At 44.6% G+C, this 26538-nt stretch overlaps 12 protein-coding genes across 12 annotated transcripts; 9 read left to right on the top strand and 3 right to left on the bottom strand.

The window, feature by feature from the left end:
* Positions 1-32: 32 nt before the first annotated feature.
* Positions 33-2450, top strand: NEHOM01_2053 (uncharacterized protein; the record flags this gene model as incomplete). The annotated part of the gene is made up of 1 exon (XM_051490931.1): positions 33-2450. One exon carries the CDS (start codon positions 33-35, stop codon positions 2448-2450), a length of 2418 nt encoding a protein of 805 aa, XP_051346891.1.
* A 318-nt stretch (positions 2451-2768) lies between these two features.
* On the top strand, positions 2769-4148 carry NEHOM01_2052 (uncharacterized protein; the record flags this gene model as incomplete). Its single annotated transcript, XM_051490930.1, has 1 exon — positions 2769-4148. The coding sequence occupies one exon, from the start codon at positions 2769-2771 to the stop codon at positions 4146-4148; it is 1380 nt and encodes a 459-aa protein (XP_051346890.1).
* A 330-nt stretch (positions 4149-4478) lies between these two features.
* NEHOM01_2051 (uncharacterized protein) lies at positions 4479-7172 on the top strand (the record flags this gene model as incomplete). Its single annotated transcript, XM_051490929.1, has 1 exon — positions 4479-7172. The coding sequence occupies one exon, from the start codon at positions 4479-4481 to the stop codon at positions 7170-7172; it is 2694 nt and encodes an 897-aa protein (XP_051346889.1).
* A 432-nt stretch (positions 7173-7604) lies between these two features.
* On the bottom strand, positions 7605-8399 carry NEHOM01_2050 (uncharacterized protein; the record flags this gene model as incomplete). The annotated part of the gene is made up of 1 exon (XM_051490928.1): positions 7605-8399. One exon carries the CDS (start codon positions 8397-8399, stop codon positions 7605-7607), a length of 795 nt encoding a protein of 264 aa, XP_051346888.1.
* A 746-nt stretch (positions 8400-9145) lies between these two features.
* NEHOM01_2049 (uncharacterized protein) lies at positions 9146-9712 on the top strand (the record flags this gene model as incomplete). Its single annotated transcript, XM_051490927.1, has 1 exon — positions 9146-9712. One exon carries the CDS (start codon positions 9146-9148, stop codon positions 9710-9712), a length of 567 nt encoding a protein of 188 aa, XP_051346887.1.
* A 274-nt stretch (positions 9713-9986) lies between these two features.
* NEHOM01_2048 (uncharacterized protein) lies at positions 9987-10712 on the top strand (the record flags this gene model as incomplete). Its single annotated transcript, XM_051490926.1, has 1 exon — positions 9987-10712. The coding sequence occupies one exon, from the start codon at positions 9987-9989 to the stop codon at positions 10710-10712; it is 726 nt and encodes a 241-aa protein (XP_051346886.1).
* Positions 10713-10953: 241 nt separating this feature from the next.
* NEHOM01_2047 (uncharacterized protein) lies at positions 10954-11694 on the top strand (the record flags this gene model as incomplete). Its single annotated transcript, XM_051490925.1, has 1 exon — positions 10954-11694. One exon carries the CDS (start codon positions 10954-10956, stop codon positions 11692-11694), a length of 741 nt encoding a protein of 246 aa, XP_051346885.1.
* Positions 11695-12093: 399 nt separating this feature from the next.
* Positions 12094-15003, top strand: NEHOM01_2046 (uncharacterized protein; the record flags this gene model as incomplete). Its single annotated transcript, XM_051490924.1, has 1 exon — positions 12094-15003. The coding sequence occupies one exon, from the start codon at positions 12094-12096 to the stop codon at positions 15001-15003; it is 2910 nt and encodes a 969-aa protein (XP_051346884.1).
* Positions 15004-15372: 369 nt separating this feature from the next.
* Positions 15373-18756, bottom strand: NEHOM01_2045 (uncharacterized protein; the record flags this gene model as incomplete). Its single annotated transcript, XM_051490923.1, has 1 exon — positions 15373-18756. One exon carries the CDS (start codon positions 18754-18756, stop codon positions 15373-15375), a length of 3384 nt encoding a protein of 1127 aa, XP_051346883.1.
* A 434-nt stretch (positions 18757-19190) lies between these two features.
* On the bottom strand, positions 19191-20069 carry NEHOM01_2044 (uncharacterized protein; the record flags this gene model as incomplete). The annotated part of the gene is made up of 1 exon (XM_051490922.1): positions 19191-20069. The coding sequence occupies one exon, from the start codon at positions 20067-20069 to the stop codon at positions 19191-19193; it is 879 nt and encodes a 292-aa protein (XP_051346882.1).
* Positions 20070-21278: 1209 nt separating this feature from the next.
* Positions 21279-22769, top strand: NEHOM01_2043 (uncharacterized protein; the record flags this gene model as incomplete). Its single annotated transcript, XM_051490921.1, has 1 exon — positions 21279-22769. One exon carries the CDS (start codon positions 21279-21281, stop codon positions 22767-22769), a length of 1491 nt encoding a protein of 496 aa, XP_051346881.1.
* A 401-nt stretch (positions 22770-23170) lies between these two features.
* On the top strand, positions 23171-25099 carry NEHOM01_2042 (uncharacterized protein; the record flags this gene model as incomplete). Its single annotated transcript, XM_051490920.1, has 1 exon — positions 23171-25099. The coding sequence occupies one exon, from the start codon at positions 23171-23173 to the stop codon at positions 25097-25099; it is 1929 nt and encodes a 642-aa protein (XP_051346880.1).
* Positions 25100-26538: the final 1439 nt, after the last annotated feature.

Raw genomic sequence — 26538 nt, 5'->3', positions numbered from 1 at the left:
GCTAGTTCTTATACTAGTCTGTTTTCAAAAGCATGGTTTGGGAGATAACGCGAAAAGAGAGGTTGAGAGGGATCTGGAAGGCGCGGATGGCCAAGACAGGTCGGAGAAGAGTTAGTATTTGGGTGGGTATCAGGAAAAGTAGGTACGAGATGGGTGGCAGTAAGGTTGTTGAAAGAGAGCTGAACTCGAAGCAAGAGGCAAGATTTAATAAGAGTGGTGTGGATAGTGTGGGTAGTGTAGATGGGGTGGGTAGTGTAGATGGGGTGGTTGTGGATGAAATGGGTGTGGATGAAGTGGATGTTTGGGAGGTGTGGATAGATAGCTGGCTTGGGAATTCAGATGAAGACGGGTTAGGATCTCAGCCGGGGACAAGCACCAATACAACGCGGGTGGTAGAGGGGCCGGATCGCTGTGTGATTGAGTGGGTGGGAGGCCGGGGTGAGAGTTTATCAGATGTGCTAACTTGTGTCGGGGACGTTCTGCAGGAAATTAGTAGGGAGTGTAGTGGGGAGTGTATTAGGGAGTGTAGTGGGGAATGTAGTGGGGAATGTAGTGGGGAGTTAGTATTGAGTGGAGTGGATGATGGCGTAGATGATGAGGTAGATGATGGCGTAGATGATGAGGTAGATGATGAGGTGGATGATGAAATGGATAGTGGATACTCACCCGTGCAGATCGAGCGGGTTGAACTGTATGGACTGTTTTTGTGCCGGCGAGTTGGGTGGAAACTACTGGGATTAGGGGCGGAAGAGATCAGTCTGATAAAATGTGTTGTGGAAAAGGACGAAAGGGGCACGGAGTGCTGCGAGAGTTCGAGTGGGTTGACGGAGTGGCAGGACGGGCGGTTTTCGTGCAAGCAAGTAGTGTTTTGCGAGATGGTGCTAGAGGATGTGCGTGTGCTGCTCTTACGAGAGCTGCAGTGGGTTGAGAAGGTTTGGCTGAAGAAAATCGAGTGTTTGGGGCAGCGGCTTGTAGAGGGATGGATAGGCTGTGCGGTAGTTGAGCTGGCGGTGGAGCACTGCCGGAATTGGGCGTGGAGTGACTGGCGGGCCAGTTGTCCTTCTTTGCGCGTCTTATCTCTGCAGGCAACTCGAGCAGAGATAGATAGCAGTTTGGGTGGAGTGGAGGACTTTAGCTTAGGCCTCAGTCGGATTGCAGACGTGTCCTTGCCGGAATGGATAGTGTGCGACTATCCAGATATGCTGAAGAGCGTGCCGGGAAAGATTGCTGTGCAGCGAGTGCGGCTGTATGCGGGCAGTACTATTGGGGTGGAGATCGAGCAGTACTGGGCAAAGGAAAGGATAAAAGTAAGTATTCAGGCGAGTTTATTGGGCCGAGCTGAGCAGTACTTAGGGCATTTACAGCCCAAAGCTCTTGCTCGGACTCTTTTATTGCAGCGAGATAGGACAAGGTTGCGATGGGTTAGTGTTGGTTTGGTGTTGAATTGGGTGGTCGGGAGGAGAGTAGTAGAAGCTAAAGTAAATGCGAGCAGAAAGAATAAGTGGCGTAGTACTCGGGCGGTGTGCTGCCAGCAGCAAAGAGACACTAAGAGGTTGTGGTGGGTAGCTGGTAGTCCTCGGTGGCTGGAAATAGTCGTGCAAATGGACAGACAGCAAGTGGAGGTGGGTAATAGGGAAGCAAGTTACTTGTTGCATCTACTATCGGGGCTGTTTGGCCACCTAGAGAAACTGCAGGTGCTCCTGCCTTGTGGGTACTTCCAGAGGGCAGAAGGAAGAAAAGAAGAGCTGAGACTGGTGGCCGAGCATAGCACCTTGCAGCTGCCAACCAATACGCTAGTAGGGCACTGGCACGCGATTCCTCGGCTGTCCTGTGGGTTCTTGGTGCCGGTGGCCCAACTTAACACGCCGCGGTATGTGAACAAAGCGGCGCGGCTTCTTCTCTACGTGCTACTGGGCAGCGAGACTCCCGGGCTGTTCTGTCTCCAATGCCGAGCGACTGCGCACAAAGCAGCCCAGCTAATCGGACAAAAGACAGCGCAGTGGGCTAGGGAGCGGGAAGAAAGAAGGCTTTTGGCCGAGCGAGAAGCAGCCAAGCGGGCCGAAGAGACAGTGCCGCAACAGGACCCCAAGATGCACCAAATGTTTCGGATTATTCGCCGGCAGGAGCGCTGGAAGGAAAAAGTCCGGCTGAGCGGAGCACAGGGAAATGATGCCAAGATCGGCCAGGAGGCAGAACGGCAGCCACCGCAGCGGATAAGTATCGGGCCGTGCTGGAGTGATTGCTGTCCATGGAGCAGTGAGCTGGAAGAGAGCAACTTAGGCCGGATATTTATCTGGGTTAGTATTAAGGGCGCAGAAGCCGTGCTATCCTTCGCTATGCTGTATGTCATCTACCTGGCACTGTACATTGTATTTGCCGGTCTAGAGGCCCTGGGCCAGAACGAGTTCCTAGGAGTGGTAGGACGCGTCAGTGCCGGCATGTATTACTAACTAGGTGGTATTGAGTTGGTATTTGGTTGGTATTGAGTTGATTGAAGTTCAATTTATTGATTATCAGGGTTAGGATTTGATTGGCAAGCACATAATCTAACACAATCTAATCTAACAAAACACAATCCTAACCCAACACAACTCAATCTAATCTAACAAAACACACTACCAACTCAATCTAATCTAACAAAACACACTACCAACCCAATCTAATCTAACAAAACACACTACCAACCCAATATATAACTTAATTTAAATCAAAAACTAAACCAAACTAACTCAACTGAACTTAACCTATTTTTTCTTTATTGGGTAATTATGATGTCAATTCGAATTTCTAAAGCTGTGATAACGATTGTGCTTCTGATCTGTTTAGTAGACCGGGCGGTAGCTGGCTCCGAGGTGGCCCAGAGACTTAGGGCTCTTTTTGGCCGGCTAGCACGACAAGTACCACTAGGGCCTGCGGCTGGAGATAGCCAGAACACGACGTGGTCGTCCTTGAAAAAGAAAACACTCGCTGGTGCTACACTTAGTCGGACGTATGCTCATTCTACGGCGACTAACTGGTCGCTGGCCTTGAACATTGAGCAGGCAGAAGACTGGATAGAGTTAGAGAGCCGATTGCTGAGTGAAGATAAATTCACTCTTCCGAATGTGTCTCTAATTGACTGCATGTCAGACGGCCGGGCAAGTCCAGTGGAGGCCCGAGTTCTTGAGGAAATTATCCGGCAGTTGACTGGCACAGAACACCTGTCTCTTGTGGGTATTCAGCTTCAAGATGAGAGTCAGGATTTGTCGAGAGAGTCCTCAGAGCCTTCTTTGTCCTCGCAAACAGACCTATCATCTGCGGCATCCGGCCTATCTAACCCAATAGTAACCCAACTCGATCCTAAGTTCGTTTTGGTCCGGGCTCTTACAATTATTCATAGCGAAGCTGTACTCATTGACAAGGTGCTTGGATGGGTTGACTGCGCACGGATTGAAGTTCTTTCTCTCCACGACTGTCTAGCAACCAGTACGTCTTTTCTGTCCAAGTACCAGTGGCCACAGCTGCGCCGTCTTTGCATTGTTGCGAGCCCGCAGTTGCAGGAGCTAGACCTGCGGATGCTGCAGAACACATCCAAGGTTGAGTTGGGACTATTTGACATTCCAGCCCAGGCCAAACCAATCTTGCCGCCTACTGCCCTGTCCTGTTCACAGCTCGCTACAGACCGGTCGTTCTTGACCCGGCTAAACAGTCTCGTTGAACTAAAGCAGTGTGCAATCTTGACTGAGGTCTTAGAAATAGACCTTTCCATTATCATGACACAGCCCATCAATTACAACTCGCCATCATCCAGTCTTCTTCTCTCTCCCGCCAATTTGTCGCCATCTACCTTAACCTTCCCCATCGCCAACCCAAATAAGTGTCTGGTGGCAGCCAAAGAAATAATCGTATGGCTAGAGTGTCGCAGTGGTTATCCGCTTAGTATGGAGTATATCCAGACGGACTGTCTCACAACACTCTCTATTTTTAAATGCAGTGCCCCGCACGTTTCAGTGCTCTACGGCGTCACTTCAAAGGATGGGCTTACTCCGAGAATTTACCAGATCAATGGTTCCGCTATCGTAATGGAAGTTTTTGATAGGAACTCAAAGACAAAAGAGCCCACCATCCGCGAAAGACTGCTTGACGTGGCCCATGGATTTTGCTGTTAATATTGCGTTAGGTTAAGTTGGTATTGTGTTACGTTGGGTTAGGTTGTGTTGTGTTAAGTTGTGTTAGGTTGGGTTGAGTTGAGTTGTGTTACGTTGAGTTGGTATTGGTTTGGTGAGCTGGATTTAGATAGACTTATGCCAACTAAGGCCCAACAAATCTCCTGGCTACCTTATCAATACTAACTCTACTCTACTTAACCTAACCTTGATTGCATTGCATTGCTCCACACCATCTAATACTAACTCAACTCAACTCAACCCAACCTAATCATAAACATAATCTAATTTACCTTTTTAGGATATTTCTAGTATAAATACATTTCCTTATACATGATTATGCGCTATTTTGAGACTCGCTGCTTAATTTCACGTAGATTTGCACTAGCGCCTGTCTGTCTACTACTCGTGATGTGCTTGTGTGGCCTATCCCGAGCTTCCGATAGGGGACCGAACGCAGGGCCCAACAAAGAAGGACTAGTCATGGGCTTAGATACCAAAGTCCTGTCTAGACTGAGCAGCATGCTCTATCCACTCGCTCGAACAGACACCGAAGAATACTGTCCCCGTGAGCAGGCGATTAATATATCGAGTGCCAATAACTCTGATCTGATTGTTAACCCTAATTGGGGAGTCGTAGTAGAGTGTACTCAGGCCAACGCCGATCTCGAGACGGCTCTTGCAAACACTGGCTTGGTCATCTGCCAGAGCTTGCTAATTAAAAGAGACAGTGTAGAGGATACTTCGCCAATAGCAATTTCTGTGCTAATCCACACTCTTGCTAAATTTAGACCTACTACTCTACAGATCTGTCTAGCCCGTTTTCTTTCAACTGGCGCCCAAACTTCAGCAGCGTCACTCGACAACAACCTGTCTCCAACCCAGCCTAGTAATCCTAAACCAACATTATCTCATAAGAACAGCACTGATTCGTCTTGCACGGACAACTCAACCCGAACTTCTCCCAACGGCCGCTACGTTTCCACAGCCACTCTTGTGTTTGAAAGCCCCCAATCCGCCGACTCCATGAGTTCAAATGGGCAGAAAGCTTTGCCGACCGGCTCATCCATTTCCAGCTCGACCCATAGCATCAGAAGCAACCAGAGTGTCTCGAGCACCACCAGTTACCACTCCTGTAAATCACGCTGGGAGAAATCAGCCAGCACCAATTCAGATCCGGCTGCCAACTCAAGCACCCCGACCAATACCCCAACTACTACCCCAACTAACACCACTCCTACCAATCCCATCTTAAGTCTAGTCATTGCTGCCACTGACGCCGAGGTCATCGAGTTGGTCTTTGAAAGGATCTCGACTGCTCAGCTGATGCAAATCTCGATCATTAAGTGCCCAGTCAAGAACCTCTCCTTCCTTCAGGACATCTCCTTAGACTCCCTGGAGTTTTTCTACCTCTTTAATCCTACCTTGCTAGAGCTACTAGACATCGGCTTTCTGCTCAACCGCCCGCAGCTGGACTTAGTCCTACGCAGGATTCCCAAGACAGCTAGACTTCAGCTCCCGGGCTCCGCCATTACTCTTCGACACTTCACCACCGACCACGACTTTCTCTACAACTTTCGTGGCGCCGGAGTGTCTATTCACTGCCAAGACCGGCTTAAAGTAATTATGGACGACTTAACCTCCTTTTCTCTGCCCAGGGACTATTTGAATACCAATGTGCAAACAGACTGTTTTGTCCGGACTGATGTTGTGGCCGTGCACATTATATCTCCATCCCAGCTATTTGATTACGATCTCGTGGCTGAAAAGGCACTCCACCCGCTTGGCGAGAGTGGTGTCTATTCCAATAGAGGAGACATTCTTTACGGGGTGACTTCTATTCATGGCATCGCACCCGAGTATTACACGTACTACGGCTTGGGTTGGGACTTGGCCAGTCACGTGGTGGCAGCCTATATTTCCCCCCAATGGGATCCACAAGCTTTTATCAATCCACTGACCTCCACTCTACCTCAGCGGCCCAGCTCGGATAACTCAGCCCAGACATGCTGCCCGCCCCAACCATCTCATCCACCAGCCCTAATCCAGCCGGCCACAGAAGTTTACACCTCCGAAATGGCATACGTATCTGACTGCACTATTCCATTGCATACACCCCAGGGTTCACAAGACTCCAATGCAACCCACATTTCCGAGTATTCACTCCCGTCCGATTCACACCGACAATCCAATCCATCCCTTTCATCCTACCAGACCTGCCAGCCTTCCTCAACCCCGCCCAGTCATCCAAATCATCCAACCCAGTCAACCCCACCCAATCATCTAAATCACCCAAACCACCTAACACACCCAAATCATCTAACACAACCATTACAGGAAGAAAGACAACAGCCACCACAACCTAAACCCAACCAAATAATAACCCAACTAAAACAGCCGAGAAATCGAAGCCGATCAGATGCACCCGTCCGCTACAGCACAAGTGATTCTTCAAAGGACCAAACAGCCATAAACCCCCAACTACCCAAAGCCAAGCCAAGCAATAACTCTTCATCCCACCCCGTGCCCATTTACACTGCCCCAGCCGACTTCACAACACTTGACGCCACAGCACTTGACCCCATAGTACTTGACCCCGCTGCACTTGATCTTTTTGCCATTGACTCCGCAACACGCCATCCTACAGCACTCGACTCTATCCCATCCGAGCCTAGTACACCGGCCCCGGACACCCGTGTTCGTACCCCATACATTCCGGGTCCATACATTCCATCAAATCTCCCAAGAAAATCCAAGCAGCCCAACCCACTTACGGCCGAGTCTGCCCGGGCCCCCTCATCCTCTGATGCCTCACATGATTCTGTCCAACCACCCTCTAGTGAGCACTCCTTTTCCACGAGCAAATCTTCTGTGCAAGCTAAACAGAAACCCAATACTAAACGCAAGCCTGTGCGAAAACAACCCCGATCAAACAAGCCAGAACCAAGCAACCATCCAACCGACGAGGGCACTCCATCGCGCTCCTTTCTTGACATCCTATGCTGCCGCCCCGACGAAACCGCCTAGAACTGCAGCTTAAATAAAGATAGTGTTAGTATGAGTTGGTATTGAGTTGGTATTGTGTTAGGATTGAGTTGGTATTGAGTTGGTGTTGAGTTAAATAGAAAACTGCAGATGTTACTGTTGTTGATTACTGGCCGCACCAGAGCAAATGTGATTTGCCCCTGGATCATTTTACTGATAAAATCGCTGATACTTGCAGATATTTATTAGATTAAGTTGTGTTAGTTGTGGTTTAGGTTTAGTATTGGGTTAGTTGTGCTGTGTTAAGTTAATATGGTGATATTTAAATGGCATTCAGACGATACCAACTTAACCTATCCTATCCTATCCCAACATAACCTAACCTAACATGACCCAACATAACCCAACATAACCTAACTTAACCAAATACCAATCTCAATTAAGTAAGGATTCGCGACAAATAAGTGGTTATTATTAGGCCGATGGAAGTCCGACCTGGGTTTGCTGCACACTCTGTTGGACCATCTTCTGAAGAACATTGTAAATGCTCTGATGGGGGTGGGAACAGAAGACCCACACGGCAAACACGAGCAGTGCAATAAAGAAAACAAGAATTGCGCCCTTGGCCTTGCTTCCAACGAAGCCTTTGTTAATACTGTCCCGGATCTGGCTGAAGAGCATAAGAAGCGTAGAGACCCCTAGCAGCACGATCTGTGATATGTTTTGGGCGACAGCACTGTTGGAGTCTGCTACGAGCCATCCCGAGGCGCCGGCAACCAGCTTGTGGCCAAAGTAGAAGACCGCGCTGCCTGCTAGCAATGTGATCAGAACAATGGCTAGTAACTTTTTGAAGTGGTACCGTGCCGAGTGCCTTCTCTTGTGCGCCAGAGTTGATAGCTCTAAATAGAGATAGATAACGCCCAGATGAATGGCAGCAACGGCCAGAACAAAGAGGGGCAGAAAGTCTCGGATTACATACTCTTTCTGCAGTGCCGAGACAAACTCTTGCTGGTTGAGCAGACCGATCAGGCTGAAGACCTCTCCGACAATTCGGTAGAGCCAGATGAGCATTCCAAAGTACGCACCAACCCCGGACCAGCCCAGCTGTCGCATTTCGTGGTAGATGCTGTCTACGTTCTCTTGGTACATGATGGCTTCCTTGATGGCCTCAATTGGGCTGTCCTTGCTGCTGGCCATCTGCTGGTGTACGCTGGCAATCAGAAGAGCCTTTTGGTCTTTGTCGGTCTTAAGGTGTGTGTATGTGCCCATTCCCATTTCTTCTCTGTGGTCAATATATGATCAATATGCCAATCAATATACCACCACAATACTACTCTTTTAGGACATACCAATAGAGTGGTGTGGTGTGGTGTGGTGTGGTGTGGTGAAGTGAGATATAGATTAGATTTGAGATAACCTGACCAGATTGAAGCAAACTCCTAACTTAACACAACCCAATACATAACACAACCCATTACATAACTTAACTCAATACATAACTTAAGCCAAATTAACATAACACAGCTTACAATTCCAAGACAATTAAAAGAAATGCCAACCCAACTGGAATGGAATTCAGAAGAGCTTCAATAAAAATCTAGCCAGTAATTAGTGTGAGATTTAAACAATATTTAGAGAGTCAAACCAACCGGACTGGGATAGGACTGGGGTGGAAGGCGCGTCATTACTAAAGAACACATGCCTTGCATTCTATTGGGTTGGTATTATGTTGAGATTGTATTGAGATTGTATTGAGATTGTATTGAGATTGTGGTGGTATTATGATGGTATTATGTTGATAATTGTGGTAGTATTATGATGGTATTATGATAGAGTACTTTCCTGTTTATTAACCACTACCATCTCGAACAACACCGACGAAATTAATCACTGCCATCTCAAATAACACCGACGAAATTAACCACTGCCACCTCAAATAACACCGACGAAATTAATCACTGCCATCTCAAATAACATCGACGAAATACTAACCACAATTCAAATCTATTTTAAGTATGCAGATAGTAGAAAAGAACCAAACAGGTTCAGTGGGCCAGCAATCTTGCCGGAAGGCAGAAAGAGGCTCTAGGACTTTGGAGATACTGGCTGTGTACTACGTCTGTGTGGTCTTTTGGGTATATCTGGGCCTGGGTCTGTTTAAGGTGTGGGAGGTACGAACACTAAGTGCTGTTATTTGCTACGCGTTATGTATTGTAAAGCTATTCAATGAGAAGTGCTTCTATATCCAGATGGTGCTGAGCAGCACACTGGGCAGTTCCGAGAAGGCCCAGCAGACATTCCAGAAGATCTGGCTTGGGTCACTAGCCGGCGGCGCAGTTGTTCTTTATTTCTTGTATTTACTCTACCTTGGGGCCCCAGGCCAGGCAGAATTCTATGCAGTTTCATTGTCTCTGCTGCTGGCAATGAGTGGGTGCTGCTTTGGGGCGGTCTTGGCTGAAGTTTACTGGGGCAGACGAGCAACTGATGTTCAGATACAGTGGGCTAAGTTGAACTTTGGATTGGTGCTAGGAGCACAACTGTGTGCGCTGGCTTGGGTTTGTTTAGGACTTTGGTTAGGTTAAGTTACGTTAGATGTGGTGTAATTAGATTGGGTTGTGTTGAGTTGAGTTGAGTTGAGTTGGGTGTGATGTAGTGTGATGTAGTGTGATGTAAGTGTTATAAGTGGAGATAAGCTATTTGTGGATGTGGTATACAGTGGTTCAATTTAATGGAACATTTAAGTGCTTTTTATTGGGTTAGTGGAATAAAAGCTGATTGGGTTAGTATTGGATTATTTCCCAAAAAGGAAAGTCGTTAAAATAATAAAGAAAATGTGCCAAAAAGATTAACGATCAAATGGCGATACACAAAGATGATGCAGATTTAAATATTAAACAGGGGGATGAACAATTAGATCAAAATATACATTCCAACGTAGCTGGAAGCAACACGAAATACTTGACTATAAAAGAACTAGGACATGGCATTGCAGTATCTTTGTGTGCAGCAACGGCGGTTAGTGCCATATTGTCTATTCTGCGGTTTTTTGCGAAGGACTTCAAGTTGTACCAAGACTTTAACCCCACACTGACTGAGTATATCAAAATATGTGATATAGCCAGCATAGTTATTCCGGCTATCTTCTTGGGTCTACTGGCCCTTTATCTGCTCCAGTGGTTTTGGGCTTCGCACAACTTTCGTGGTGCTCTGCTCCGAACTCTGGTTTGTTTAGCCGCCGGCGCAATAGCGACCGGTATTCTTGTGGCGTTGGGTCTGTTTATACAGAACACAGCCGGCACAATTACAACAAACCAGAGCATTATCAAAGCTACTTCAACCGCACTCGCCCTCCTTGTCTTTCTTATTCTTTCTATTCGAGGCAGAATCAAGCTCTACAAAGCCACCAAATCCATCTGGCGGGCGGTCATTGCCATAACACTAATTTTCCTCATTGCGCTTGGTATCACAGTTATTTTCGGCTGCATGGCCTTTGAGCCCACAGCCATCCGATACTACAACAACGAAATTAGTCGACAAGTCAGCCAGAATGCAGAAAGAGCTTGGAATTCACTCTTCTCATAATAGTGCACTACGCCCAACCAACCAACTCAACTACTAACAAAACCAACACTAACTCAAAACCAACTACTAACATGACAAATGAGATACCCCAAACAACTCAACTCAACTAACCCAAACTAAACTAAACCCAACCCAACTCAATATCAACTCAAACAAATAAACTCAATATCAACTAAACTCAATATTAACTCAACTAAACCCAAACAACTCACTATAAATATCAGTACAATTTTGTATTTTCATGTCAACAGCCACTAACCCAATAATAACTTCAAATAACCAAGCAAAAGTCATAGTTGGCTCTTCGCGCTCAGCCCGAATGAAAGGCATCAAAGGTCTTCTAGTCGGCTCCTGCTTCACTGCCGTGCTCTGCATTTCTTCTTGTATCTCTGTCTTCTTTATGCTTTATGCGTCCATCCGGGACAAGATTCCAGCAAATGCCGATAAGTCCTACCAGCAATTGCACACACTACTGGGCGGCGGTCTACTAATCTTTATGATAGCAGCATTGCATTACCTTTACAGCACGTGCTGTCTGTCCCAAAAACGCGGAGCTCTTCTGATGGCTATAGTTTGGGCTCTTATTGGCTTCGGGCTAACCATAATACAAACCCATTGTCTACTCCGCGTCGCCATTAAGTTAGAGGGGAACTCCAGCAACGAATTCCTCTTCTTTATCGCATGCAGGGTTGTTTTGACCAGCATGGGGCTATTGTTTGCTATCTTTTCGGCGTTCAGTCTGCTCGAAGCGGCGCGACGAAGTGGATGGCGCCTCATTAACAACTCGTGTAGTACTAGCATACTTATTGCAGGAGTAATATTCATGCTCTGTGTTCTAGGACACTGGGACGGTGTCGAGGCTGCTATCCTTAGCTATCCTGTTAATCGATTCCTTTCGCAACTCACTCCCTCCGCCCTCCGAGACGTCTTAGCACAAGCAGCAAACTACACGCGCCAACACATTGGTGCTGGAAAAGATTAAACTTGATTTGGGTTAGTATTTTGTTAGTAGTTTGATTTATTTTGATTTATTTTGATTTTGTTACTAGTTTGATTGTGTTGGTATTTTGTTAGTAGTTTGATTGTGTTGGTATTTTGATTTGTGTTACTAGTTTGATTCTATTCGTATTGTGTTCGTATTTGGGTTATTACTCTAACCAAACCAATATTAACTCTAACCAAACCAAACCAAACCAATACTAACTCTAACCAAATACTAACTCTAACCAAATACTAACTTAATCTAACCAAATAGGTGCATAGAAAATCAAACGTAACTTTACAAAAATAAAAATTACCTAATAAGGAAATAAAGCCTTGAGTTACCTAAAAAGGAAATGTTCTGCTTAGCCAGTATTAAAATCTTATTTTTCTGACGTTCATGCAAGTAATAAGGAAAGATCGCTATGTTCCTTTGAAAAGGAGCTTTACCCATCGAGTAGGGCTTGTTCTCATCGTATTAGTCTGTCTGGGCTGGGCCGCCGCCGAGAACCAAAATGGGCCGTGGCAAAGAATTCGAAGATTAACCCAAAGCAATCATGCGTTTGATTTAATTAAGAGCAAAAGCCAAATATCAACTACACCTGAACCAGAGACAAAACACATCAACCTCAAACAGTACTTGGTAGAACAAAAGGAAAACATATCGAGCGTGCTTAACTTCAAGTCAGTTTGGTTGCAAGATGACATAGCGAATGGTGCCACTAGCAGCCCATCAGGTAATACTGAACCTAACCCAATAGTAATCGAGACAGGAATCAAGATAAAAAACAGCGCAGGAATCAAGACAAAAGCCAACACTGAAGCCAGCACTACTTCTTGGAATGATTTGAAAGATACTCTCCAGCTGATAAAAGCAATCAAATGTGAAGGCTTTTCCTTCTACGGACCTCCAAACGGTGCACCGCTTGCCATTCCAACAGACGTACTGATCTACTTGCTGAGCATCACTGAATGCTCAACCATGCACATTAGCAATGTAAACGAGCTAGCATCTAAAGAGCTTAACATTGGATTGTCTAAACCACCAGCCAGATTAAACACCCCAACAACCTATTTAGCGTGTACCGGCTGCTCAGTTACCGCCCTTTCCACTCTAGTTTCTTCAGAAACTGTCAACTTCAAACTAGCCCAGCTTGATCTTGTCGACCTTGTCGGCCAAAACCTCAATTGGATAAAGCAGCTACAATGGGATGAAGAACAGGTTAGTATTTCTATTAGACACAAGGCCATCGAACTTACTAATGAGGACAATAATCCCCTAGACGGCCAGAACAAAAAGGAATACAGACATCCCAAAACAATTAACTTGCAAGTTTTCCAGAACATTGCTAGCGCCAAGAAGCAAGTCCGTTTTATCAACCTACCAGCCGAAACCAATCTCGTGAACATTGCGCCGACCGATGCCGCCAACAGTCCAACGCCAAGTCCAGCTTCAGAAATTACCTTGGTCGTAGATCATGCGATCTGGGAAGCCTTTTTAGTCTCCCAGCAAAGGGCGCCTATCGTGATAGATAAGCTTTTGTTCATTTGTTCGGCCAAAACCCGCGATAGCTTAGATGAGCTAAAAGACAGACTCCGCAAAAGGAACAACCCTCGTCCGGAAGCCCAAATTAAGGCTACTCGCATTGATACTAGCGCCATATGTGCCTCGGAAGAAGACATACACAAATTGTTGGTTATGACTGGTAATTTAGGCCAGGTCAACTTTATCAATATGCCTAAGATGCTATATAATTCTACCAAAAAGCCACAGAGCTATTCAATTGAGTCAGTCGCAAAGATGTTTGAAGAACCAAGCCCACCAAAGACCCCATCAACTGACTTACCACCACGTTCCATCCCCATCTTACCAGAACCAACCACTCCAACTACTCCAGCCTCCCCGGTCATTTCAACTACTCCAACCACTCCAGCCATTTCAACCTCGCCCTCTTTGGCTGAGCAGACGCCCCAAGAAGGTGACACCGGAGCCGTTCAAGAAGTCCTTAATGAGATTGTTGATGAGATTGTTGATAACCAGCAGGCACAATTCCAAACCGACCAGCCGCCAGCATTGCCATTGACCCCAAGGCCCATAGACCTTTTTGGCGGTCGAAGCCACATCTGTGTCTACAATAGTATTTTGGATGACGACCAGCGGAAAGTAATTCAAAATCATTCGCTATATGAAGTGGATGACTTTGATGCCGAGTTTACAAAGGATTTATACGATGGTCGGATTGAAGTAGTTAGTATGACAGAGCTCTTTAAAGAAAAGAAGCCTATGACCATACATAAGCCTATGCCTAGACCCACGACTCCCCTTCTTGTCGACTCGCAAAATGATACATCAAATCTAACTCAACCACCCCGCCCTAACAAGGGAATAATTGAAAGAGTACGTTCATTCTGGCAACGATTATTCAAATCCACGCCGGCCGCACCTACTCCTAACCCAAAAGAAGACTCCATGCCTGTCGACACCAAAACACCTCCTGGTCTCATTGCAGTCATTAAAGTGCTGTATGAGATGGATGCTGAGAAAATGCACCCCAAACTTTTCCGTGTGTCGGGTACTACGAGTAATGTTACTGATGTGCTTAAGAGAAACATTATCAACAATCAGCCACTCACCACGGAAGAACTGGAATATATGGATCCCGCCCTGCTCACTAGTGCAATCACTGGGTATATAAGAGAACACCACACCGCATTATTAGACTTAACCCATTGGGAAATGCTCAGGTCTCTCCGTGATAAAGTGAGCCGACTAGTGGAAGACTACCAACAGCAATCAAATACTTCCACCCAGCCATTGGAAATAGCATCTCAAGGGCCCAACCCCAGTGAGCCAAGGTCAGATAAATCACAACTGCTTCTTGGTGGTGCATGCCCGCCGAAGGGCCCATTAAGCCAGATGATTGAAGAAGTCATCGGAACCTACGATAAGCCATCAGATGAACTTAAGGACGTAGTTAAGCAAGCTATCCAAACTCTTGACATTCACACGATTTGGATTTTTAAGTCTCTAAACAAACTCATTGCTAGAATACACGATCTTAACCCTGTATTCATTCAAGGCACCAAAGTGTCGGTTTGCTACTATAAAAACTGGCCAACCGCTTGCTGGGGGTCCATTACCGCACCAACAATCCAGGAAGAGATTTTGATGTCAAACCAAATGCATAACATCTACTTCCCATTCATTATCTGTTTGCTAAAAGAAACCGAAAACATCCATATCTACCAGAAGCCAATCAGGCACATCGTAAGCCCATTCCCAGCGCAACCAGAACCTCAGAGCCCGTGAGAATTGATAAGTCTTAGCCCAAAATAAAGCAGTTTATTTGGATTAGTATTGCGTTAGTTGTTGTTATGTTAAGTTATGTTATGTTTTTGTTAAGTTAAGTTATGTTTTTGTTAAGTTAAGTTATGTTTTTGTTAAGTTCAGTTGAGTTCAGTTGAGTTCAGTTACTCTTACCTAATACAAACTTAATACAAACTCAATACCAACTTAATACAAACTTAATATCTTGTCTGAATTGGGCTAAGTGGCTTCTTCGATCTTTCACATAAACCACCGATAGATATAAATACCAACCCAACTAGACAGAAAACACTTGGTCCTTACAATTAGTACTAAAACCAACTTAACTCATTGGTCTGCTGATGCACTTGCTCAAATAACGTGAATGTAGTTGGCGGAGGCATGGGCCGGTTCTTTGCTGAGTTCGGCAGCAAGGCGGACTATGTTGTTGTGGGGTAGGTAAAAATAGATATATCCATTGAGTGTCGCCATGCTTTTAAGCCAGACAAGATCATTTGCCGGGTTGCCCATACACCCCTCAACAACAATAAAGTTCACTATAGGAACACATAGAAGATAGTACACACTATTAAATGCAATAGAGCTCTTGCAAGCTGGACAGGTGTGTATCAAGTTGGCATCCATATGAACTGCACAGGCATTGCATACCGAATGCCCGCACATGAAATATAATAGCATCCTGCCATCGGCGCATGGGTTGGGGTCTAGTTTAGACCTCTTGGCCGCGGGTTGAGCATCACTACTTTCTGCCTCCTCCGGAGATCTGCTAAAGTGCTGGCCGCAGACCAGACAGCTGGGATTAGAGCCCGGGGCTTGGCCGCCCTGGTAGAATGATTCAGTGCCAGCAACATATCGGGCAATGAAGCTGTTGGGCTGTGCATGGTGGACGAGAAAGTAGCACAACATGGCGGATGGGACAGCAATGGTAGTGGAATGCGTGTGCACGACAGACGCACCCAGGCTCTGGTGATACGGCTTGAGTGTCAGCTCCAATGGGCCCGCCGATGAACACTTGTCCCCAATGTAGATGTTTTGAAGTGCGGACGGGGAGACGGTCAAATAATTGCGCGCGGCTATATTGCTTCGTTCTTGCGCGGACAGCACAACCCTTTCAATTCGCAGACTGTTTAGTGCTCTAAAGCGACAGATGGTCCAGCGAATAATAGCCACTAGGTCTGCTTCCGTAAGGAGTGGTTGGTCGCAAAAGCTTAAGGACAGTTGCGCGGCCGAGCTGCTTTGTAATAACTCTGTGGTTTGTGGGCTGGCTTGGTGGGCGGAAAGATCCCGTTTTATGAGAGATAGAAGGACGCCCAAGAGTATTACATTGCGCCGTTTTATCAGGGTAGACCAGCGTATATAAGTGAGTGGATCGTCAAACTGCTTGGATAGGACGATTTGGTTCTGGATGCCATAGACTGCAAGGGCGCGTAGAACTGTGCTATGTACTTTACTCTCCGCCGGGCTAACCCACAGAAGTAGTTTGTCTAGTATAAAGTCTTTAACTGTCATCTCTTTTCTCATTGGGCCCATCATGTGTTTGAACAGCGAGAATCCTGTAATCTTCGTCTGCCGTTTGAAATACTTAACCTCGTTTAGGCTAACAAAGTCGTTCATCACGAGCTGTTTGATATTGTTAGCCTGCGGCAGGGATAGTATTTGGGCAATGGCCAGGTTAGTGAAGCGCATATTGAGAACATGCAGCTCGAATGGCACGACAAACACGTATTTGGTCAGCATCCAGTACAGAATGCGGATATCGACATTGTCAAGCACCAACACCTGGAGACAAAGGCGGTAGCAGGGCCTTGTGTTCATTTCTCTTAGGAGAATGTTCATGTCAAAGTGGTTAGTGACCTGGACGTCTTCGTATATGTTCAGCAAGCGGAGCTTGTCGGCCTTGATGTTCTGGAACAGGTTCAGAACCTTGAGGCACTTGTTAAGTTTGTAGTAGCATTCAGGCCCGGCTTGGTTGCCAATGCTAATGTCTGTGTAGTAGATATTCTGGCAGAAGAACACATGTGCATCATCGGCAGTGTAGTTTGTTAGTTTGAGATCAACTTTCTCTTTTAGCACCCACCGGGGGTCGCTGAGTTTATCACCAAGACACACAATCTCCCTCCGTTGAATCTTCTCTGGTATCATTAACAACGCTTTGGCCTGATAAAGAATGTTTAAGGTGGTGTACAGGTCAAGCCGGTTTTGCTCGTAAATGTGCAGGAGGATTCTTGTTGAGATGCCGCAGTTGGCAAGAGCCTCGCGAGTGTATATATGCTTGCAGTATCCCAGGATATCGCAGGGGAGTGTAGTGGTGGGGCAGCAAACAGCGTAAGTAGCAAAAAGTTGCGGGGGAGGAGGTGCTGCTACTTGGCGTTTGCCAAGCATTTCTTGGATGGACGCCGTGCTGTCCTCAATGCCTATTAACCCAAAAACTCGGATTGGGGTGCTGTTGTGTTCGCCAAGGTGCCGAATGATGGGCCAGTGGCTAAACAGAATGAGCCGTGAGTGGTTGGTCATTAGATTCTCAAGACCGGTGAGGGATAGGCCGATAGGGTTAATGGTTTTCAGAATAATCATGCTACATTGATTTGGAAAGGCTTGAAGAAAGCCGAGGTCAATAACACGCACGCCGTGGTCCCAGTTAAATCTGATGTGGTAGCATTCTATTAGAGGCAGCGTGGTAATATAGGAGATGTTTGAGATGTATTCCCCAAAAAAGCTGATACTCAACAGTTTCCGCAGAATAATGATGCCACAGAGCATGGTCTCCAGAGACCGCATCGAGCACCCGGTAACAAGCACGCTCAAGTGCAGCGGGCTGCGATTTGTGTGATTGAGTGTGTTTATCGCCTCATTACAGCAGGTGATCAAATCCCAAGCAACGGAGTTTTTGTTAGCCTTCTGCTGCCAATCAAAGCAAAACTCGATCTCTGTACACTCAAACATGTTGGCCAGCCGAGAAAGAATCTGCAGGTTTTCGCAACAACAGTCACGAGTAGTTTGGTAGCAAATCACGACGTGTGTAGCCCTAATAGCCGCAATTCTTCTTAGAACACACAAGACCCTAATAGCCGCTTGTTGGTCTAGGTATGGTGCTAGTACAAACTTGATGTATTTGTCTGAAAAAGATACAACATAGCTAGGCGTATTGTCGAGTGCAGACATAGTTAAGCTAGGTTGAGGTGGTATGGGATTGAGTTGAGTTAGTATTGGGTTGAGTTGAGTTAGTATGGTATTGTGTTGAGGTGGTATTGAGTTGAGTTGAGGTGGTATTGAGTTGAGTTGAGGTGGCATGGGGTTGAGTTGTGGTGGTATTGAGTTGAGTTGGGTTGGTATGGTATTGTGTTGTGGTGGTATGGGGTTGACTACCGAAGCAGAACTCAAGTCAAACTCTGAAGATTGGCTAGGATTGTAAAATGCAACAATAATGCTTGGTTTGTGGCTAACTAAAAATCCAATTGATTGCAGTACGTTCAACATTTCATCCGCAGTTGGCAGCAATGGTTGTATTGCCAAGTTCGAGCCTCTAACCAATTCCATCCCATTCAAAAACACTAGCAAGATACCCATTCCCCAAACAGCTCTCCACTTTGTTAGATTGAGATAGGATTGGGTTGGGTTTAGTATTGGGTTGGGATTCGAAATAGGCTGGCAAGTAGTAGGCCATTCAAACGAGTGTCTTAGGCTGTTTTGATGGCATGAATATGATCGCTTCTTCACAAGCATAGATAGTGACATGTGTCCTGTCAAGAAAAGAGAAGATATATATTCCCAATTGAGGCTCCCAGAAATCAAAGCGATAAGATAGTCTTGTGTATTAAAATCACCAACGCCTAATTATTGAAGGAAATATGGTAGGAATTTGAACTAATAAGATACTTGGCCAAATCTTGACTTTACCATGAAATAAGCTACAGAGATAAGCAATTAAATAGAAGTGTTTGTGTACTGCTGTCATACGACCACTACCACAATACTAACTCAATACTACCACAATACTAACTCAATACCAACCCAATCAATCTGATTACTGGTCAGCTACTCACTACTTAGTACACACAGATACCAACCCAATACGAATACTAACTCGTGTTTATTCATTTTCAAGCCTATTTAGACAAGAAAGTTTCCTTGTAAGTAAGTTTCTTCCCACTGGTTTAAAACCAAGATAATCAAGATCGCCAGGAAAACCAAAACCGCCAAGTCCGCCAAGGCCGCCTGGACAACCAAGACCGCCAAGACATTTGCTCCTGCTGATAACCTATGCCAATTAAATTAAGCCACGCCAAGTCGTCCCGGTACAACTTCTCTTTGGGGGGGCTACTAACCCAATAGGACAGCACGAGTTTCCTGGCTTCGTTGGAAGGATTCTCCATTTGGGTTAGTGTTGGATTGGATGGAGTTGGATTGGATGGAGTTGGGCTGCTTGCTGGGCTAGAATTGTCAATCCATAGTATGCTGATATTGCTGGGGTTATTAATCTTTAGAAACAGTAGTAGTATCTGGGCTTCGATGGATTCTTTGTCTGTCACTTCCCCATAAACATTCACTCTCGGCCCAAATGCTGACTTTGTGCTAACCTTTTTCTTTTTCTTTTCCCTTTCTGTCTTCTTTTCTTCTTCTCTCCTAATCTCTTCTTCTCTCCTAATCTCTTCTTGTGTCGGGCTTTGAGGAGTAGAAGCAAAGGACAGAGTCAGAAAGCACATGCTATTTGCGTTTCGAGTTAGGGTGGAATGGAGCTCAAGATCCCAGTTTAGATAGTCCGGGGCGAATGATGGACTGGTCTCCAAAGTGTAATTAGTTGTCTCGTCAATTATCCCGTACTCTTTTAAGCCCGTGGTTATCATTTCCTTGGACTTCTCTAGTATTAAATTATCTGGTAGATTATCTGAATTGGCCATTATATTTGACCCTATCTCTTCGTCTACTATCTTAGTGTCTGAATTGCTATCTGCACTAGCCAACACCATGCTAATCCCTATCAGAACACAACACAGCCATACACACACTCTCTTTGAGTTTATAACTGCCATCTTGTTTGTCCGAGTCATGCGAATGTGATCTTTTCTTGTTAAATTCCATATTTATACTCTCGAAACTGATCTAATCAACTCATTCTGAACTTAACCGTTATCTAAATATGAGCCCTTCTAATTTGCAAGCCAACTCAAACCAGCTAAGTCCAAGCAAAACTAACCCAAACAGCGACTATATCTGACTTCTATAGCCTACACTATTACATGCTTTTCTTATCTCTCAATTTTCTTCAAATTCAAAAACAACCATGGCAATGATAGTACAACTCGGAATACCATTTACTTACCAAGCAATAAACTCAACTCAAACAAATTCTTACTGCGATAGTATTAAGATGTGTTAGTTTAGTATTAAGATGAGTTAGTATTGTGATGAGTTCGTATTAAAATGAGTTGGGTTGGTATTGTGGTGGTATTGTGGTGGTATTGTGGTGATATTGTGTACACTTTATCTATTTGGGTTGGTATTAGAAAATTCGCATCTTAATCTAACAGAATACCAACTGTCGTGTCCCGGGGAAGGGATAATACCTTTCAACCAAGCATATTCGACTAAAGACCGATTTTGAAGTGGTTAGTATTGAGTTGGTATAACTTAGGTTCTCTTTATCGTACGTCATCGTGTGATAGTCTGCAAACTCATAATATAAATACTAACCTGAGCTTGTGATTTCTAACTCAAGATTTAATCGCGTTCGCTGCGATCAGTGCCAAGCCGATAAACATCACAGCACTACACTCCGGTAGATAACTCACTTTGAAGTGGAGGCCGGCGAGGACACCACACAACATAATAATAACGCACTACTAACACAACACCACGAGTGTAGGTCTTTAACAAAGTCTACTTGATGATAATAAAAGCTTCACTACGAATCTAATACTAACCCAAATTTCCAGAACAACCAACCTAATCACTGGCAAGTTATGCATTAATCGCTATCAATTGACATTACTACTAACACGTAACTTTAATCTAACCAATTTAGTTTTGCATATCTACATTACACTCAGTACGAAGTTATCCTCGCCCACGCCCTGATTTACTTAATAAATGGTGCCCACACTCATCTCAAGGAATGTCTTTAATAGAGTATGTATGGGCTAATGGATGCTATCCACCCTATGCGCACTACACTAACCCAATTAGCTCTCTAGCCACGAACCAATTCGGTGCGCCGCTCAATGTATCCATCAATTTATTCGGTGCCAAATCACCCCTAGATGATCAGAAATATTAAGAGAGTAACAATAACGGCCATCATACTAATGTGGGTGGGATTTGCGGCAATGGTGGCGGTTCAGCCGAACCCAACCAAAGCCATTCATTCGTCCAAGACCCATACTGCTCTCGTGCTTTCCAAAATAGAGGGAGGATTGGGTGATGTTAACTGGGCAGCTAACATCGGGAAGGAGTTAGAAAAAGTTGCAGGTATAAAACCAACCTATCTATTCGTGGGAAGAACTACTGATGGAGCCATTGAGTATTTAAACCAAAGAGGTGATCTGGGCGGCGCGCCAAAGATCATTCACGACCTGGACAAAGTAGAGCCGGGGTATGCAGGAGTATATGTGTACAGGGAAATAGATGATCCCACGTATAGCTCTCTGGAGTTGGAAGAGATTGCGGCCCTTGGGGAAAAGTTCGACTGTACTGTCATATTCCACATGTGTTGGAAATCTCGGTTCGCTACAGATAGATTGCCTGATGATCTGAGAAAAAGATTCATTCCGGTAGAAGAGTATGGGGATGTGTTTGGGAAGGATATTCGTCAAGAAACCCGGATCTTCTTTCTGGACTACAAAGAGAAGTACGGGTTAGCTGTTTCTGAGGAAGACTGTGTGCGTCTAAAGGTAAGTGCCGACGAGTTCTACAACAGGCTGGGAGAAGAGGCCAAAAAGAAGTTCAACTTAGAGTATGTGAAACAGTTGGAGAAGAAGATAGGCGTAGGTGTGCCGTACCACTTTGCCTATTACAACTTGTTTGCCGGGAATTATAACTTCAGAGAACTGTCTATGAGGTTCAGGCCATTCTTGACCCCAATTGCTAAGCTCCAGGGCCTGAATAATCAAGACCCAAATACTCCCATCACATTTCTGGTGAACCAGCTTGATCTTTACAAAGAGGCCAAACTTGAGGCGGAAAGGCGTCAAAAGTATCGCCGTTCGTCTCAGGAAAGCCAGCAGTTACTGAAACCAGAAGCAGACGAGGTATCGCGCGAGGATATAGTCCAAGAGATTCTCCAAAAGGCTCGTATCACAATAGGAGAAGACGGAGTGCAGCAAACTAATCTTGCAAGCATCAATAGAACAGTTCGGCTGGTGTCGTACGAGAATCTCTCACCCGAAGCTTTCGAATACTTCTTACTAAAAAGCGAGCTGGTTGCAGGTTGCACTGGCGATATGTCTCTTACACAGGTGCTGTCATCCAAGCGAATTCCTGTGTACGAGTGTCTTTTGCATAAACGGGAACTCTGCAGCAATGTTCTGAACGCCCTATGGATAGAAGCCATGGAGGAGATTGATATTCCCGTGGAGAAGGACTCGCAGGTCTTCCCTGGGTTAGAGGAGGACAACATGAATTCCTGCTTATTGGGAATGAAAGCACTGACTCCAGAGAATGTAAGGCAGATCTATCCTATCTTCCACTCAAAGTTGCTAGAGAACGCCTTCTCGCCATGGTTCAAAAAGAGAGTGGAAGAGATACTGAATTGAGTTGGTATTCTATTAAGTTGGTATTCTATTAAGTTGGTATTTTATTAAGTTAGTATTCTATTAAGTTAGTCTTCTATTAAGTTGGTATTCTATTAAGTTGGTATTCTATTAAGTTGATATTCTATAGCAAAAGTCTATCGATAACTCTGCCGGCATAAGGCGTGAGTTGATTCGACAAAAAGTATATCACTGGATATGAAAGCAGCTAACAAATCACAACCCTCACAATCCGCTGCTTATTGGGTTGGTAAAAGTGTTATACGCGCTTTCCTTACCTTGTTTTCTCTTCTTATTGGGTTAGTATTGGCTTTGAGTACGGGTGATATTTGAACCAATAACTGACAATTCATTTCCTAATCTGGAAACCTCGACTATAAATATAACTGGTTTTTAAGTTACCGATGCTTAATCAACTAAGAAGATTCGAATTGGTACTTGTTTTTGTGCTTGTTTGGTGCTTATTGGCATTAAACAGTCAAGTTGTGGCCACCATAGGTGTGTCTTCAAATATAATGAATTCAGTTCTATCGCTAGAAGAATTGGCGGCCCTCGACTTCCCGTGGGCCAAAAAGACCTTGGAGGACTATAAGAATGGGCGGATAAAGCACAATGGCTTGCCGCTAGTTTCCTCTACGGATGAGAATGCGAAGCGCTTGTTTCTAAGCGGTGACTTTTATCTGCGCCTAGGAATTGTGCGCAATGGCATACCGCCAGATGAATATGTAGGCGCCGATGTGTGCTTGAAATGGCTAACACTGCCCCGACGTCGTCCTGGCATCCATTTCCCACGAATACCAAAGAACCAGGGACCAAACATTCTTATGCTGTACGCTGCGCTAAATCAAGATCCAGCCCATCCAAACCAAATCCAAACGACTATCAATCCTAAGCATGAGAATTTCATTGAGGGCCTTGCCGATCATGCCTATTGGATAGAAAATCTAGAAACCACAAATGGACTTGAGATACTATGTCTTGACGAAACAAAGTACGCCGAGCTCACTGGACAAAAAGAGGACAAATCTACAGAGACTATGAAGCTATACTCCCTTATTCAAACCAAGGCAAAACTCCAAACTCTGCGCCGCAGTTTTATATTCAACTACATCCATCCACTCAACACACAGCTCTACTGCACCGGTCTCAACTATCTATATGATGCCGATAATAAGACATTCGTGATAATAAACCACACTGCTGTTAATTATCTGGGCTCCCACCCTCTTAAGATCTGCCAGGTTGCGCGATTTACCTTTGAGGACGCAGTGCGCCTGCGGTATGCTCCCGACGATACATACACCATAGTAGCCAAGGATGTGCATTTAGAACCCTTCAGAAAGGCAATCCAGCGGTATTTGGACGTTGGCGAGCACCGGAGGTTCTACCGGGATAGCAACAAGAACATAAGCACCTTTGCTGAGTATGCACAGTATAAAGAGCTGAAGAAACAAAACCCTGAGTCGGCTAAGCCCAATAAGGAAGTAATCGAGATAGTAGGCATGATAAAGCTACCAAAAATTCGCTGCACGGAAGGCATACTAGGCATCGCCAAGACGCCCGAGCATGTAGATTACCTTTCTGACGGGCGGAACTGGTCTTGTACAGCACTCATTCTAAGCGAATATATACTCTATTATTTCCTTGCCTACATTATATTGTTTATCTTGGCAGCCTTTTGTTGCCTTTTCTTCTCGCAGGGCCTGATCTCCAGTATCTTCATTAACCCGGCTCAGGGTGTGTATGGGGGTAATAGTCTCTGTTTCATATTCATTGCAATCGCAACGGTCGCTTTATTGGCTAAATTTGTATATCAACTATCTACCCGTTGCAGATGTAAAGTCTGGGCTCTCTCCAACAGCATGCTTCTGCCACTTCTGGGAATAGCACCAGTCTCTGTTATTGGATGTCTGGTTGGGTGGATAGTGCTTTATCGCCGCTGGCCAAGCCTAGGCAGGCATATTCACTGGATACTTTATTTCCTTTCATTCCTACTCCTTGATGCCTTGCTAATTATAGATGACCATATCTTTGACGAGCACGCTTATTGGATTATGAACTCGGATCTTATATGTGAATCGTTCTATCTCTTTGGCGTGGGACTCCTTATTGATCTTTCTAACCTGAGGCTTGAACAAGAGCGAGAACAAGAACAAGGCGAGAACAAAAAAGAACGCCGTGTTTCGATAATCGCAATCAAAACAGCCAAAATAATAAGTCTTTTTATTGTGGTGTTAGGGTTAGTAGGGCTGGTGATTTGGGGTTGTGGTCTGTGTTGTGGTGCGTCATACTTGAAAACGCGCCAAGATCGAAATGTTAGATGGTTTAAATAAAGTTGAAATTCATATCTCAAAATAGAACTACTAAATCCAACTCAATACTAACTAAAATCCAATTCTGAACAAGATTTATATATTTCATATTTATGCTACTTGTTTTGGTCGGGCCATGAAACTACAATGTATTTATTGATTTCATCGTTATTTATACTTTATGATCTCCTGATGTTATCATCAAGTACAAATAAGATCTTGTTTGGTATGACCAACTATCTTCATACTTTGGTATGAACCAATGAGTGACATTTATGTCATACAACAATGCTAATCTCTAAATAGTGAAACTATCAGTGATTATCGATGTCATTAAAGCCATAAATCAACAAGGCAAATTGGGTTAGTGATCTTTGGTGGCATTGATTTCCAAAGCAGGCAAGCATCCTTATGATCCTCAGGAGCAAGTTATGTTTGATAGCCTTGAGAAAGTCTTGAGAAAGATGTGATAGAAGTAATTGGCACTGATGGTTCTGAAAGACCAAAGGGAGTCTTTATAGAAGGACATGGTAGGAATTGGCATCTAGACACAGAAAAGTGCTACAAACACGTTTGAGGTCATTATAAGAGCAAAGAGATGCAAACACAACTGGATCGATTATTGCCAAGGATAGATCAGAACGAATAAAGGTGTTTTTTTGACTAGTATACTAACCCAATTCATATCTAAGAAGTCTAGAATGCGGTTACAAAAGAGTAGATTGTGTTTTTGATAATTTCCTAAAAAGGAAGAACGAGAACAAAATGACGTCATCTTTTCTTTAGTTTGGCATGCGATTTCCAAACAGTCGCAAAATAGTGCGAACTTGAGTTGGGTTAGTATTTCTATGTATAATATCCCAAATAAAGCATCTTTATTGCTTTTTGTCCTATATCCCATCTCGAAATCCCTAATACTAACTGTGGTGTCCGTCATCCCCCACACATCTTTATGAGGCTCTCGAGATATCTCTACTTTTAGACGAGTAAGTACAGATAATGTAGATATTTATTCCGTACTACTTTAGATAAGCTAAGATATTCCAAAACCAACTCAATCTTGTTATCACTTGTTTCAGAGGATAAATATACGACGAAGATTGGGTTGGTTTGGGTTGGTTTGGGTTCAATTTATTGATTATGAGGGCTTGGTATTGGGTTAGTGCAAAAAGCTCTTTGGTCAAAAGCCATCACTTAACCCTACATTCATAAGTCAGGGCAGACTAAAGACTAATTCAAGCTTACATAAATACAATCAGGTTAGATATTCGAATATTTCTAATTTGGGTCTTGAATTGGGTTAGATTGGAATGATAAAGCCAACTAACTACAGAAGATCTTGTTCAGTATGACCAACTATCTTCATCCTTGGGTACGATTTGTGACATTTATGTCATACAACAGTTATTATTGTGATGGTTGCTTTTGAAATTTAATAAAATGCAGAGATAAGAAAAGGG

Source organism: Nematocida homosporus (genome assembly GCF_024244095.1).
Source record: "Nematocida homosporus strain JUm1504 chromosome Unknown 4481, whole genome shotgun sequence".
NCBI lineage: Eukaryota > Fungi > Microsporidia > Nematocida > Nematocida homosporus.
Note: the sequence above shows the minus strand (reverse complement) of the source record. Positions and strands in the feature narration are given on the sequence as shown.